Source organism: Penicillium cosmopolitanum, assembly GCF_028827165.1.
Source record: "Penicillium cosmopolitanum strain IBT 29677 chromosome Unknown utg000009l:1.0-9042332.0:1.0-9050551.0, whole genome shotgun sequence".
NCBI lineage: Eukaryota > Fungi > Ascomycota > Eurotiomycetes > Eurotiales > Aspergillaceae > Penicillium > Penicillium cosmopolitanum.
The window spans coordinates 6289594-6305420 of NW_026622679.1; the positions used below are offsets into that span (position 1 = coordinate 6289594).

General features: G+C 46.6%; 7 protein-coding genes across 7 annotated transcripts; 4 read left to right on the forward strand and 3 right to left on the reverse strand.

Annotated features, from left to right (window-relative positions):
- Positions 1-168: 168 nt before the first annotated feature.
- Positions 169-1745, forward strand: N7509_010419 (uncharacterized protein; the record flags this gene model as incomplete). Its single annotated transcript, XM_056635056.1, has 2 exons — positions 169-381; positions 459-1745. 2 exons carry the CDS (start codon positions 169-171, stop codon positions 1743-1745), a joined length of 1500 nt encoding a protein of 499 aa, XP_056485676.1.
- An 830-nt stretch (positions 1746-2575) lies between these two features.
- Positions 2576-3595, forward strand: N7509_010420 (fungal specific transcription factor domain-containing protein; the record flags this gene model as incomplete). The annotated part of the gene is made up of 1 exon (XM_056635057.1): positions 2576-3595. The coding sequence occupies one exon, from the start codon at positions 2576-2578 to the stop codon at positions 3593-3595; it is 1020 nt and encodes a 339-aa protein (XP_056485677.1).
- A 902-nt stretch (positions 3596-4497) lies between these two features.
- On the reverse strand, positions 4498-7553 carry N7509_010421 (hydantoinase/oxoprolinase family protein; the record flags this gene model as incomplete). The annotated part of the gene is made up of 2 exons (XM_056635058.1): positions 4498-7442; positions 7505-7553. The coding sequence occupies 2 exons, from the start codon at positions 7551-7553 to the stop codon at positions 4498-4500; spliced, it is 2994 nt and encodes a 997-aa protein (XP_056485678.1).
- A 410-nt stretch (positions 7554-7963) lies between these two features.
- On the forward strand, positions 7964-9069 carry N7509_010422 (isopenicillin N synthase family dioxygenase; the record flags this gene model as incomplete). Its single annotated transcript, XM_056635059.1, has 2 exons — positions 7964-8155; positions 8239-9069. 2 exons carry the CDS (start codon positions 7964-7966, stop codon positions 9067-9069), a joined length of 1023 nt encoding a protein of 340 aa, XP_056485679.1.
- Positions 9070-9504: 435 nt separating this feature from the next.
- N7509_010423 (nucleobase cation symporter-1 family protein) lies at positions 9505-11733 on the reverse strand (the record flags this gene model as incomplete). Its single annotated transcript, XM_056635060.1, has 11 exons — positions 9505-9800; positions 9860-10014; positions 10064-10141; positions 10195-10310; positions 10365-10749; positions 10801-10984; positions 11037-11138; positions 11192-11309; positions 11362-11459; positions 11519-11622; positions 11693-11733. The coding sequence occupies 11 exons, from the start codon at positions 11731-11733 to the stop codon at positions 9505-9507; spliced, it is 1677 nt and encodes a 558-aa protein (XP_056485680.1).
- A 495-nt stretch (positions 11734-12228) lies between these two features.
- On the forward strand, positions 12229-13323 carry N7509_010424 (uncharacterized protein; the record flags this gene model as incomplete). The annotated part of the gene is made up of 4 exons (XM_056635061.1): positions 12229-12759; positions 12829-12848; positions 12900-13064; positions 13125-13323. The coding sequence occupies 4 exons, from the start codon at positions 12229-12231 to the stop codon at positions 13321-13323; spliced, it is 915 nt and encodes a 304-aa protein (XP_056485681.1).
- A 285-nt stretch (positions 13324-13608) lies between these two features.
- Positions 13609-14917, reverse strand: N7509_010425 (uncharacterized protein; the record flags this gene model as incomplete). The annotated part of the gene is made up of 3 exons (XM_056635062.1): positions 13609-13994; positions 14060-14703; positions 14760-14917. 3 exons carry the CDS (start codon positions 14915-14917, stop codon positions 13609-13611), a joined length of 1188 nt encoding a protein of 395 aa, XP_056485682.1.
- Positions 14918-15827: the final 910 nt, after the last annotated feature.

The window sequence follows — 15827 nt, forward strand, 5'->3', positions numbered from 1 at the left end:
GGGTTGCCGTAAAGTAAAAAGGGGATAGGGAATCCTCGCTGAGAGACTCTTGAACATCAAATTCTTTCACTCCTTTCCCTCGGCTCCATCGCCCTGAAGTTTCGACTTCGAATTCATTCATTCCTTTCCCATGGTTTTATCATTCATGATCAACCGAATTCAACAACCATGAACTCCTCAGAAACCACACTCGCTGAGGCGCCGCCTCCCCCATATAGCTCCTTCAGCAATGGCATGAAAAGATACATTGTATTTACAGCTGCTGGAGCGGGTTTCTTTTCTTCTCTTTCCGCACAGATTTACTTCCCGGCTCTGAACACACTAGCTGAAGATCTGAATGTTTCGACGTCATTGATCAACTTGACAGTGACAAGTTACATGGTAGGTAATTCAACCAAATCAATGGCAACCATTTTTTGATGAAACCTAGAAGTGACCTGACACAATAAAATTTCCAGATCTTCCAAGGAATTGCTCCTATGTTCATCGGTAATTTTGCCGACCAGACTGGACGTCGACCCGCCTATATCATTTGCTTCATCATCTATATCGCATCGAATATCGGTCTCGCAGTGCAAGACAACTATGCTGCGTTACTTGTACTGCGATGTATGCAGAGCTCGGGAATCAGCAGCAGTGTAGCGCTCTCCGCTGCTACTGTGGCCGATGTCAGCACCAAGCAAGAACGAGGCTCAATGATGGGCATTGTGATGGCTGGAAACTTTATGGGACCAGCCATTGGCCCCATCATCGGTGGTCTTCTTGCTCAATATCTCGGTTGGAGGTCTATTTTCTGGTTTCTGACCATTGTGTCCGGGGTCTATTTAATTCCACTGCTTGTATTTCTCCCCGAAACAGCACGCAATGTTGTTGGCGATGGCACACTTCCGGCGCAGTCATGGAATCGTCCCTTCGTCCAGTATCTTTTGTCTCGCGGGAAAGCGGCTGAAACTCTGTCTCATGCCAGCACGGAGGGTTCTGACCGACCCTCAACTGGTGAATCGACTCTGAAGCCCCAGCACAAACTCAGCTTCCCCAATCCACTCAAACCACTTGCGGTTGTATGCCATCCAAACTCGATTATTATTCTGATAGTCACTGGCATTATCATGGGCGGCAACATGACCGTCCTCTCGTCGATCACAGAGATTTACAGCAGCCAATATAATTTGAGTATGCTTCAGATTGGCCTGTGCTACATCACTTTGGGCACTGGGTCAATTGTGGCCTCTGTCACTACGGGGCGAATGCTGGACTGGAACTATCGACGAATGGGCTCTAAACTAGGCAATGATTCCACCACGGGGGAAAAGGAATCCGAAGATGCGATTCCGGTCGAGAAAGCCCGCAGCATGATCACCATACCTCTTGTCATTATGGGAAGTGTTACCGTACTTGCGTTTGGCTGGGTTCTTCAATACGCAGCGCCTTTGGCGGCTCCAGAAGTTTTACTTTTCTTCGTTGGAGTCGGACAGACAGGCGGGTTTATTAGCACCTCCACATTACTGGTAGATCTGCACACGTCGCAACCTGCAGCTGCAACTGCGGCCAACAACCTTGTTCGTTCCTTTTTCTCAGCCGGTGCCTCGGCTGCCATCGACCCCATGCTGAAAGCTATGGGCCGAGGATGGTCTTTTACGCTGGTAGCGTTCATTTTACTAAGTACCATTCCTTTCCTTCTGTTGCTCTGTGGTTTCTGGAGATTTAAAAAGACTCCCAAGAATGAAGAGGCCTCGAAAGCTTGAGCGGCGTTGCATTGTATACCCATTTTCAACAGATGGATGCGAATCAACATCACATAGACCATTTCTCTTGGTGGAAAAAAAAAATCATTCATTGATTCAATTTTACTTGTACCGATTACTTAATAGAAATAGCACATAAAAGCTTGTTTACCTTCAATCAAAGGTTTCCGGAATCAAGTAGTGGGTACTAGTAGTAGGTCTTAGCGCCGGCGGAGTGAAGCGACTGCGCGAGACTCCACCACACTCCACCACTCCAACCTTCCTCCCCTTATCTCGCGAATCGCGCTTGCCATCTCCTCGCATCTCATCTGATAATTTCAACTCGGGCTACGGGGTGTCTCCACGATGGATCGTCGTGTGCAGCCCAAGCGTACGTTCAAAATCAGAACGAGATTCGGTAGCGCAAGGAACTGGAGAAGTCGCAAGAATCGACCATGTGATACATGTCGCCGGAGGAAAACAGCTTGCGTGATTGAATTGGAGCCACCATGTAGGGTCTCATTCACTTTCATTCCATCAGGTGCCAGAACGGTGGCAATTTCATCATCGGTTTTAACGAACTCGCAGGCCGATTTTGCCGCTCCAGAGGGCTCTCCTGTCGATCTGCAGAAGATGAGGGTCCACCTGAACTGCTTGAGGAAGAGACGGGACGATCTGTTGGTGCATCAAGTCGAACATCCACGGGGGAAACAACGGAAGCTGCATACGGTACAGAAGTTGCGAAATTGCTCCTGAATGCACCATCCCATACTCGTACTCACGAAACAGCCATTGGCCGAGGAATGCTATCCCCCCTCAGGCATGAAAATTCCGAAGAAGCACAGTGGACGATGCAGGAGACACCGCAGGAAGGCGCATCACTAGAATCATTTGCTCAGACTTCCGAAGGTTCTCCGATATTGACTCTGGAAGACAACAAAAACCGAACAGCTCATAATATGGGTCTATGTGCTGAGCAAGATACAGATCTATTAGCATCATTCCGATCGGTCATAATGAACGAGCAAGATGGAGTGAGTGCAGACATAATCCAATTTGGCCCTGGAGATCCTCATAGGGGAATTCCTCCAGTCCACTTCAATATTCTCCATGACGAATTCCAGCCTGCAGATGATATTGCCAAAGCGCGCGCATCGGACGGCATCGAATCTATGGTCGGGTTATATGGACCAACCTTGGTACGATTGTTCTTCCAACATGTCCATCCTGTGTACTGCGTCGTTTCAAAAGCCAGATTCCTCGAGTGCTACCACACAGAAAAGTTCAAAATTCCCGCCTCTCTTCGTGGTGCTATATATGGACTTGGATCAATGTTTTGGCAGAACGAGCCTGGCCAAGAGAAGCTACCGTTTGATCTACATGATCTATTTGAAGAAGCCCATTCATCCTTGCAGAGAGAATTCCATGCGCCAAATCTTTGGAAACTCCAAGCTTGTCTCTTACTTCTTTATGAGAGACCTGCGGACAACGCGACGATTGAAACACCACGCACGTGGATTCAATCTGCCCACACCGTGGCGTGTGCTCAGATGATTGGTCTTCATAGAGACCCAACAAACTGGAAGATTGCGTCGTGGGAAAAGAAACTACGTAGGAAATTATGGTGGGCTACTTACAATGCTGACATATGGTCGTCCGTGTGTCATGGAAACCCTCCTTTAATATATCGGGAATCCTTCACAACCGCTGAACCTGACAGAGAATGCCTTGAATTTGATGAAGATCTTCCAGACGATCTTTGTTATCTGGTTGATGGCTCCAGCAAGAGTATTGATATCTCTATCACAGCTCGATTCATTCAATCAGTTAAACTAAACAAGATTCTGCATAATTTAATTGACTCGTATTAGTGAGTATCATACAATATCTCAATACGCAGAAGACACAAGATACTGACTATTTTCAACAGCTCCGATATCGCACATGAAACATCTATGCGACAGCCTTTGCAGAGAGAGGAGGGGTTACTGGAAATTAAAAATGATCTTGATGAATGGGTTTCAATGATGCCAAGATGCACCACAATGACATACAGCCAAGAATCGCTTAACTTCAGGAATAATGGTACCAATATGGAATTTGCATATTTTATCCAGGTTTTAACAATTGGTTGACTTTTCTCTGCAGCGCCTTTAAATCTCGCATTCTTTACAGTTCAGGCCCTTCTTTATCGGGCTATTATGAGCCCTGCGAAAATGACTGCGAAGCTTGATGAAAATTCATCTCTTCGTCGCCATTTCGAGCTTGCTGTCAGCTCATTTCAAGAATTTACACTATTCATGCATGGAATTACGCGACAATGCTTGCATGCTTTTTGGGGTGGGCGTATGTAACCTCTACACCTCTTCCGGGCTATGAAATTGACATTATTCTTGCTGCTAGATGCCCGTTCACAGCTAACACTCTGCGGAAACTTTTTGATATACCTATTTTTACTAGCATCGACTCCTAGTCAAGTTCATTCGGCCTTTAAATTATTGGAAAGCTTTCACGAGTCTCTTCAAATGATTCGGGAATGGGCAGTTGACGATGCATCCCTTGCTTTAGTCCGACCTGTGGCATTGCGAATTGACTCCTTTTTTACTCAGGCGGCGCGAACAATGAGGACTGAAATGGGAACGCATTGAACATAGAACTGCGATGGCTGTTCTTTTCTTTGCAAATAGTTTGAACAATTATAATTTTTGTCAAAGTTGAATTGAAGTGTACGACGACGCTGCACGATATGATCTATGGTTGTAACTACTTTTGCTCAACCAAAAACATCAATGACACTTCGAGGCTTGCTGTACTTGCCAATCGGAGAATATTGAACTTCTTGGAATCCCATTGAACCCGGCCCTCCCAATTCCATTCCTCTTTTACTGTCAGTCCATCTTGGCGAAGCAGCTATGGCGATGATAACCACTTTGAGGCCATATTTGTACTCCGGTGTTCCAAGACCCGCGCCAGTCTCTGCATCTATTACAGCAATCAGATCCGGCACAGATGCCAGGATTTTGGATTGTCCATCCGATATCGCTTCAACGAAGGCATTTTCGTTCTTGAAAGGAATCTTGATGAGCGCCTTGGTTCCGTCCCTAGTTGTACCATCGACTTCCAGGACACCATACGTGTGCCCAGTCTTCAGTATTCGCTCAACGCTAATAACCTTACCTCTCGCAATAATTGCTGCGCTGTCTGGGCCTCCTACTTCATCAATAATTCGAAGGGCTTTGTCTGAAATGTTTTTCTCGAGAGCTACTGCTCTTCCAATCCACCAGGCAAGCGACACGGTATTCGTCACAGCCTGCTCCTGGACAACTTTGGCAGTTTTGGGTGCTCCGGCACTCCCAGCTCTGCACCCCATCTCCACACACGCCGCTCGAAGGGCTTTGTCGACTAATACGTCTGTTCGGGACCTAGTCATCGTGATAAAAGATCCATCGCCGCTCGCAATCGTATTCGGGATAAGAGCATCTCCACTGGGTGGCCCATAAACATTCGGGGTGATCTGAAATGTGGTTGGATATGCGCGCCCCATGAAATCGGCATCCACGCAGGGTACCTCGTAATGGGCGGCCACGCTTAAGTTGACGACGCCATTACCACCGCCTATTTCCAATGACAAGAAGCCGGAAACTGGCGGACTTTTCATGACGCGCATTAACTCTTCGTGGGCTTGAAGACACTCATTATTCTCAAGTCGCTCCATGCTGACCTCCGGGCTGCCCATGCAGCCGGTCCATCCAATCAGAGACTCGTCTGGAAAGTGTTCAGGTGCGACAACTCTCATTTTCCCGGGGTATTGACGAACAATGGCCTTAGCTTTGAGATATTCTTGATAAGGGTCTCCACCACCACCGCATCCGAGAATCTTACACCCATGGGCGATGAATGAGAGATCGGTAGGAGAAATGATCCACTGTCTATCTCTTACTTCTGGCCTATACGCCCGGATGTCGACTTCTCTGTCCGAGGCAAATTCCTGACCACAATGCTGTTGGTGACTTGATGCATCATTTTCGAGAGAAGGAAACTCCATAGATTTCCCAGATGACTCCTGCTGTAAGATCACGTCTAGCTCTCCGACCGCTCTGACCACAATTCGTGCTTTTGCCTCTACATACTGGATCGGCAATATGGTTACCTCTGCAATTTGAACAGTATCAGGTCTGGCGCCGTTTGAGATCGCTCTTTTGGTTGCAAGTTCGGATACCTCCTCCTGTGCATCCTTGACCGTTCGGTTAGATGTATCGATAACAGTATCGATCACTCCGGAAACTCGCGATACAGCAGCACCAACGGCATTAGCGACTTCACCACCCTTGACAGTCCGCACCATGCGTACGCCTGAAAGTGGTTCATCGGTCCGAATTATTGGAGCTCCCCCGCCAACAATGAGAACATCGACCTCGCCCTTCTGGATCTTGGTTCTGTCCACGAGGTCCTCTATTTTTTGCCTCATCTCAATTTGGGCCTGCATTACCACCTCGGGTGTCACGTCTCCAAGACGCTCGGGGAAGCCCATCCCCGAAAACGGATTGTGACCTGTAGGTGCATGTAGCTCCGATGCAGCAACAATGTCAGTAGAAGTCAGGAATTCTCCGCCGAATAGTCTGGACTTCTCAAGAAGCTCGAGGGCAACGCTATCCGGACCGACGGAGATAGCCCCACCATCCATAGTCCGAATAATAGAGCCGCCACCTAGACCGATGCTCTCAACCGCGGGAAGGGCGAAGTTGGTACGAACTCCACCGACGAGACTCATTATAGAGCTCATCCGTGGCAAACCATTAGGAAGTAGCAGCCCACTGTCGGATGTTGTGCCTCCAATGTCGATCACCACCAGGGGCTCGGTTCTTTCGCCGTACTTTTCACCATCTGCCTCGGCTGCGGCTCGCCATAACAACTCCCCGCCACGGATGGAATTTGTCGGCCCAGAATTAAAAGTCCGAATGGGCAACTCAATGGCCTCTGAAGCACCGAGAACACTACCATCATTCTGGGTGAGATATAATGTATAGGGGCTTCCTTTGAAAATGTTTTCCATCCCTTTTCGGAACCCATATATTGTTTTCTCGGCCAGTGGTCGCAACGTGGCATTTAGAATTGCAGCATTTTCGCGGGCAAGAAATCCCAGCCCAGACACCTCATGTGATAGTGTGATTCGAGGCTTGAAGCCCGATTTTCCGTTATCGGACATGGAACGTAGGAGAATTTCCTTGGCTTTTGTCTCATGAAAATGATTTATTGGAGAATACATGCCTGCAATAACGATGTTGGAGATGTTGTTCTTGACCAAATCTTCTGACACGCGCTCCAGCTCCTTCACATCCAGAGGGCTAATTTCACTACCAGAAATTTGGAATCCTCCATGGCAGAAGTAGATCTGAGGCGTTTCAATACAAGCTCGGAGATCAGCAGGAAAATCGATGAAAGGAGGAATTCCACGGCCAAACCCTTCTTCGCGCCCTCCACAAAGCCTGACGACTGCGACGCTTCGCAATGAAGGTGAGCGTTGAACGACAGCATTGACAAAATGTGTTGTGCCAATAATAATGCAGCCAATAGATGAGCGCGAGACATTGGAAGTATCTATAACTGCTTGCACTGCGTTGGTGATCCCTGTGGTGACATCCGGTGTCGTGGGTGCCTTATGAGAGGCCACAATAGAGACTGGATTGAGAGAGATAAGTACTGCATCGGTATTCGTTCCTGTGGTCGAAAGAGTGAGTCTCATCACATTATACCGAAATCGTGCCTTTCCTTGGGCTTACCTCCGACATCAACTCCGATGCGGTATGCAGGGTCATGAAAGTTTGCCATTGTTTGAGCTAACAAGATTTCGGCAAAAAATAGAGGCAAACCGTTGCACAAAGAGTAAATTTATGATATAGCAAATCAACCCCTCATGTAGGATTCATTCGATTACAGTGAAAGCCCCTCAAGAGCTACGGCATTGCGGGGTTTGAGTTAAGCGACGCAGTTCCCCGATCGCGATAACGCCAACCCATTTCAAGAAGGTGTGCGAGACAGCCTCGGCCAATCCACAAGGAAACGCATATCTCGCCGACAGGGCTCAATGAAGAATGCGGACATTGGCCCGGCCCCGCACCTGTCAACATTCACCCCCAGGGCTACACTGCATAAAACGCCCGGCTCAAGCCGCCTCGATGGCAGAATCATACACCCCCAACCTTGGAAGGTAAGCTCTAGATACTTGCCACTTGTCGAAAATGACAGCACCATCTTCAAGTTTCAATGCCTCAAGCATCCCGATAATTGATCTTGAGCGAGCCCGTTCAGGGGCTCCTGAAGAAGTTACCCGAGCTGCCCAAGAAGTATATTTGGCGTTTAAGAACGTCGGGTTCGCTTACATTAAGAACCATGGTGTCCCACAAGAACTTATAGACGAAGCCTTTGAATGGGTATGGACCTCAAAAGCTTTAAGTTTACAATGGTATAGATTGAACGAGATTCATGGATATTCTGACACGTCTTTCTGATAGAGCCAGAAGTTTTTCGCGCTCCCCAAACGGACAAGAACAAAGCACCTCACCCCCAGAAGGCTGGTATCATCGGGGTTATTCCGGAATTGGTCGAGAGAAGGTCGTCCAAATGGAATTTGACAAAGACCGCATTGCCGAAAAAACGAAAAACACCCGATGTTAAAGAGTCTTTCGAACTGGGAAACGAGTCTGACGAGCGCATGCCAAATATCTGGGTCCCCGATGAAGTTCTCCCAGGTTTTCGCGCATTCTTCACTAGATTTTTTGAGGTCTGTTCTGGCATGGAGGAAGTGATGCTAAGGACAATTGCCGTTGGCATGGGCCTGGAGAAAAACTTCTTCTTGGATTACCACCAGAACAAAACCAACCAGTGCAGACTACTGCATTATCCTGCTGTGGAAGAGGATCTACTGCGCCTCGGGAAGGCTGAGAGAATTGCTGCACATTCTGATTTTGGAACAATGACTATCTTGTTTCAAGACCATGTCGGTGGCTTAGAAGTCGAGGATATTCATGAAAAGGGAAAATTTAATCCGGCTCCTTATATCCCAGGTACCGCAGTCGTCAATATCGGAGATCTTCTGATGCGCTGGAGTAATGACGAGCTCAAGTCCACTCTACATCGGGTTCGTGCTCCGCCGCTCGTCGATTCACCCGATGCATCAGCAGGCCGTATTACACTTCCGCGCTATTCTATCCCATATTTCATCAGCCCCGATCGAGACCGAGTCATAGATTGTGTCCCAGGATGCTATGGGCCAGATCGACCCAAGAAGTACGAGTCGATTACGAGTGGGGATTATATCTCAATGCGGATGAATGCGACCTACTGAATACTACTAGTAGTATACGACAGCTTTAATTTGAAAACACGATGACTAGTATTATTATAAATTGAACTCGGAGGAAATGAATTTTATATTAAAAGCTGGAGATATTTACTATCGTAATTAAAGTTGCTATTTTGAATAGCATATAGAAAATCAAGTTCGCGGTCAGTTCAAGCCTGTTGAAAGGATATTCGATTAAATTACCCGGATCATTGCCAAGTGTATGTCACAAAAAAGCTTGAAGTCATCAATATTTTCGAATCTATCTATCTGGAAATTTGCAATCTTCCGGGTGCTATCTCTCAGCCTTGTTGGGATTGTCAGAATCCTGATTTTTCATTAGACTTGTCCACTTGGGAACGATGGAACTTGGAAATATTTGCGCTATGTAGACAAAAGACAGTCCGGTTTTCGAACTCGAATAAATTAAATTTGGATTCAAAAACTTTGGACAAATAATATGAAAATCTCAGACAGAACTACAGGCTGTCTGTTTCTCTCCTCTCCTTGGACCGTAGGCTCCTTCGTATCATCGAGCTTTGAAACGCCATACAGTGTCTCATCGCCGGAGAAGGAAGACTCCTGACCGAGTCCAGGGGGAGGGAAAACACAAGACAGCATCCAAAACACGATAAAGCTCATAGCCAGGCCGATGAGGAAGGTCAGATTGTACAAGCGTATCCAGCCGGTCCACTCATCCTCCGAATAAGAATTGACCGTAGCCACCAATCCAGCTAAACGATATTAATTAATATAACCTTTCAAGTTGTTGTCGGGATTTATATTTACTTACGGATCAAAGGCCACATGCCAGCCACAAAGGCCACAAAGGCTCTCCAATTGACCCCATCGGCAAACCAATAAATGGAGGAGCTATCCCCGGTGTAAAGATCCCCTATTTTCAATTCATGCTTTCGCACAATGTGATAATCGGCAAGCATGATTCCTCTTTCATCGATGTCAGATCTGGCCTGGTATTATTCATTCTTGTACTTACGTTGCAGGTGCCATGAAGACACCGAATCCACTCAGGACAGAGAGAAACTTTTCAGCTGTAGATAGGAGTTGCCACGGCCTATTGCAGTTAGTACCAATCTTCAGGTCAAGCTAGTGTACGTAAAGGCTTACTGAACTGCAATTCCGACACAAGCCATGATGTATCCACCCCTTCGGATATTGATGTATCGGGGCCATAGACCTGCCATATCCATGCCGCAGGATACCGAGTTCAGAACCACTGAAATCTAATTTGATTTATTCAACAACAATCCATTATCCCCAAGAATGTAAGGTCATACCGAGAATTGGGAGAACACCATGCCAATACTAGCAAAGAACACAGCCGCACGAACACCAGGACTAGAGCCGTAAAAGTCTTGAATATCTGCTAGCAGATATATTGGGTTCCATTGGATCTCCCCACCCATGATATCACGAGATGCACTAGTCACAATAATCCCGATGGTAGCTGTTGCTGCAATGGTTAACGGCGAGGCAATAAGTTGTGATAAAGTTGGGGCAAATCTTCGTTTAGCATATCGAGTCCAATCTGACTGGCCAAGGGTACCGGAACCCCAGGACCCAAGAATGGCTGTAATACCGAACATGAATGCCCATCCAACATTTGGTGCTGAGCCAGGTTTTTGAAACATGATTCCTGGTCCATGTGCTTGAGAAACGGCCCTTTTTACATCAGCCTGATATCAATCGAATGCTTGCAAGTACCAAACTCACCAGATAAGCAGCCCAAAACATGATCCGCAGAAAAATGTGAAGCAAATTATAAATGGCACTTGCAGCTTCTCCGGACGTATAAGCAGTCCTGGGATAAATGCGCACATCCAGATCAAAAGCCCGATGAAGTCTTTGGTTTGAAGATGGGAGCCCGAAGCAAAGTAGTTAGGCATATGGGCAAACCCTTGTGATGTCAATTTTCAATAAAAATGACAAAGGGATCATTAAATTCTTACCGGGTATAATAGCTCCAATCATCACTCGAGTAGCCTGGCCTCCCCAGAAGGCTTGCATGCCAAACCACATGCAGGATACGAACACTCGCAAAACGACAGGAACTGTTGTTGTTATTAGCTTGAAACTGTGGTGCATGGGGCTTATAATCACGAACAATATGAGCCTCTCATGCCCCATGAAAATCGACTCGAAACTGTGAATCCGATATGGTGATTTTCACCCATCCAGCCACAAGCGACCGCCAGCAAACCAGCCAGAATACCCCCAACGACCTGAGTTCAAAACGTAAGACGATTCATTCCCACTTGTTATTAGGGCACTTACTACTACTGCGATTGCCTGTTGCGGGCTCAATCCGAAGGCGAGAAGAGTACTTCCTGTTGACCATGCAGAGATGCAAGATCCCGACACTGTCCAGTATCCTAGAAAGAGCCATTAGTGAGTGGGTATTTTAGAAGAGCTTGATAGGATAGATTCGTACCAAAGTATGACCACACTCCATAGGTCCTGCGATCGGGTGGAGTTGGAATCAAGTCACGATTACACCAAGTCGTGTTCTCATACTGGGCATCTTCGTCCTTGGGACTAGAGTGTGTCAGAATATCTAGTATGCCCCTGGAAATTCGCATCCAAAAGGCCATCTGTCATGACTTACCACTGAAGCTTTTGCTTAATTTCTGGCCACGACCACGCCATCTTTTGTCGCTCAAGATTAGGCAAAGAAAAGAAATATGGGGCGAGGGGAACTCCAAATGCACCATCGCTGTGGGCGGCATTTTCACGAGGTTACATATGTCTTGCTTATCGTTTACAAGCATGCCAAAGAAGAGTTGATTGGTCCCTTGTTTTGGTGACCCCCTCACATCACGGACCTTTTGAGTTGACCGATCTCACTTGACCGATCATCCCCACTACCCCAACCCAGCTCCACTGACTAGCAACCTTCGTATCGACCGTCTACGATTTCTGGCATTTGACTGTTGGTTTTCGCATGGCTGATAGGCATTATTCGTAATCGAATGATGACTTTGCCGATGATTTCTGCAAGTAATCCACCCCCTGCATTTCCAAACTGGTAAACCCGCCATTGGGGTGTCAATCCTCGGCTTTCGGCAAACTGAAATATGGCGTTGCCGGCATTTAAATGGTCTGCTGTTGAGCCACAACTTCCAACATAATCAATACACCATTATGAATTCTAAATTTACTACACACACATTCAAATTGAATAACGGGGCAGCCATCCCTGCAATTGGGCTCGGGACTTGGCAGTCGGGGGAGTATGCCACACGTGAAGCGGTAAAACATGCTCTTCAGAAAGGCTATCGACATATTGATACGGCGCTGAACTATGGGAATGAAAAGGAAGTCGGTGATGGTATTTGCGCCTCGGGTGTGCCAAGAGATCAAATCTGGGTTACGACCAAGTTGGACAACCATTGGCATCATCGAGTACCGGAGGGGCTTGAGTCTTCGCTTGAAAGTCTTGGCCTTGAATATATTGACCTTTTTCTGATACACTTTCCGTGCTCTACGGACCCCCAAGATAGGTCGAAACATTTGCCTGACTGGGACTTTGTCAAAACTTGGAAAGAGATGCAGAAGCTTTTGGGTACGGGGAAGGTCAAAACTATCGGTGTTTCAAACTTTTCGATTTCTCATCTAGAGAGACTCCTGGATGATCCATCCTGCACGGTCGTTCCAGCGGTCAATCAGATCGAGGTGAGTATTTCTTTTGTTTCTCAATGCAGGATGGCGTAGCTGCAGCTCTGACATGATGATATGATCTAGTTACATCCTCACAACCCATCGTGCGTCCATAAAGCATCCGATTTCATTGAATATTTTACTAACGAAAACAGCCCTAAGCTTTTGAAGTATTGCCAATCGAAGGGAATTCACTGCACGGCGTACTCCTGTCTTGGTGGCCATACCAACTCAACTATAAACACTCGTACAGAATTGATCAACGATCCTGTGGTATTGAATCTAGCAGACTCGAAAGAGCGAACACCGGCCCAAATACTGTGAGTATAGTAATAAGTCTACCAGGCGACAATAGTGGGCACCAAAGCTAACATTTCCAGTATTATGTGGGGATTACAACGCGGCACTAGTATGATTCCCAAGAGCGTGACCCCGGAAAGGATCGATTCCAATTTCGAGATGGGCAATTGGGGTTTATCAGAAGCGGATATCACTTCTCTTGATGGAATTCAAACTCGGGCGAAGGTAGTTGGTGACGCATGGATGCCAATTCGTGTCTTTTTCGAGGATGGAATGTGAATTATCTCACGGACCTTGAAGATAGTTCCAAGCGACATCCGAATTATTTCAATGAATCTCATAGCTCTATATATCTCCCATATCATCCCCAGTTTCAAGCGCTTAACCCAAGCTACCACTTTGTTTTACAATCTCAATCTAGTAACTTCCGAAGAAAAGATAAGATATACGAATGGCAATCGATACCAAATTAAAGTTTTAATCTTTATTAGTGGATAACTACTAGTAGCTTCCAATGATCATTGGCAGTGATACTTGACTGTTGTATCTACACTCTGGGCCTTTCTAGGCCCGGGCCATGACAGCCATTTCTATCGTGATCCCTGGACCGAATGCTGCCATCATGACTTTATCTCGTCCAGTCCCAGTGGCTCTCTCCTCGTCTGCGAGCTCTTTGATGATGCTGAGGATAGTAGCAGAGCTAGTATTTCCCCGCATCCGATAGACATCATAACTCTTCCGTAGATGGTGCTCTGATATCCCCAAGATTTCCTGCGCCAGGAGAAGAATTCCATGACCACCAGGATGCAAAGCCCAGTCATAATTGCACGGATCGAAATTCGTCTTGACATATCTAAGCAGCGGGGTTGACGCAATCAAATCTCGAAACGCGCTGAGAAGCGACGAAGAAATAAGGCTAGGAACGTCTTTTGAAATGAGAGCGTGATAGCCTGCTCAATCGTAAGTCTTGGGTGTCTCCTACTAGCAAGAGACGGGGAAAGCGAAAAACACCTACCGTGTTCGTGCACATTAAATTCAAGGCATCGCGCTGAGTGCTGCAGCGTTGTGGACTGAACATTGAGAATTTTCCAATATGATCTGTTTTCGGCGGGGTGAATACCGATTCCATTGCTCAAGATCAATGCACCTGCCCCATCACCAAACAGCGTTGGTCCAATGTGAACTAGATCTTCTCTAACTATAGCCGCTATCTCCGTACGTAGGAACATGGTTGTCAGCTCGCATGCAACCAAGAGTGCTCTCCCTGGCTTCTTGAATGCCGCCCTTCCAAGAAGAAACTCGTTCGCAGTGCGCAAAGCAGCCACACCACCTGCGCAGCCGATTCCATGAAGAAGGGTGCGTTGCACATTTCTGTGAAGACCAAGTCTTTGAGAGAGTATATAATCCAGCCCTGGATTTGCTGTGTTGGTACATGTGACTACAACCATATGGGTGATATCATCGAGGGAGCCGCCCCAATCTTGTAGAGCCTTATTGGCAGCTTCTTCTGCCATTGGAATGCCATATTTCTTGAATAGAAGGTCACATTCTGAGATACTAGGTAGTTTCGACTCCTTCCAGTATGGGTGATCATCCGGTAGGGCCGAATAGCGATGTTGTATTTTGGACTTTCTGTTTATTTCTAAAGTCTTCTTAAGACTAGGTCGTAGAGTTAGTGAAACCATATTCACAGTTAGCTTTGGTCAAATACATACACTGGGCTCAGGTCATAGGCTGCCGAAATTATGCCATCAATGTCCTCTGTGTCGATTCTATTCGACGGATAGCAGGAGGCTGTCGCGACGATGGTCACAGTTGGGATAAAAGATTCAACACTGTCTGTTGGTAGATTCGAAGTATCATTATTGGTCATAATGGCAGAAAACATATGAAGTGAAAATGTCCGAGGGCTTTCCGTGAAAGAGGCCAAAGAAGACAGGTTTGATTCATAATGAAGAACTCGGTGCTTCAGTTGTGACTTAAGCTCAAAGGCGCCTCATTCTCGATACCCCGCTATGTTTTTCTATTATCAGGGATTTCCTTGGTCAAAGTGGGGGGGGAGGTCGGCAAAATACACCGCTAGGCCAAATAACATCTAGGGGCTAGGCGTGCATCTTTACCAGGAACTTGCAGTGACGGGGACCAATGCAGGGGCTTTTCCAAGTGTGCCAAGGCCCATCTGTTGAGTAATCTATAGTTGCGTAATCCATAAAAGGAATTGCGATCCATTATCTTGATACTTTAAGCAAGCCCTGGAGGTAATGATAACTAGTAGGTACTAAGCAATCACAGTGGCAGCCATTTCATGTCCACTGTACTCAAAATTCCAAGGTTCATACCAGAAATCTACTCGGAGACCTACTCAAAGATCAAATTCCGGTAGTCATGACGGAATTATGTAGATGCTCGATTTACAACAAGCAAAAATGTGAACATGGTACTATCTTTAACATAATACTACATAGTACAGTTGGAAATCTAGAGTACTAGTACAAACCATTTGGTGTAATTGCACTAATTTCCTCGGGCTCTCCCAAGCATCGACACATTCTACTTGCATATAAACATCTGACTCAACTAATCCCTATTCTTTTTCATCTCAACTTCTTACTGATTACGAGAAAATCAAGAAACACGGTGTTATGCTCGGTGCTATGTTCGGTGTGGGGACGGATTTAAGGAGCGGAATTAGTGTCGGAGTCCCAGGGCCCGATGCCGATGCCCCCTGTCCAGACGACCATCTCCGTTTGCATCCATCTGGCATGAAGTTGCGCAGCTTTATA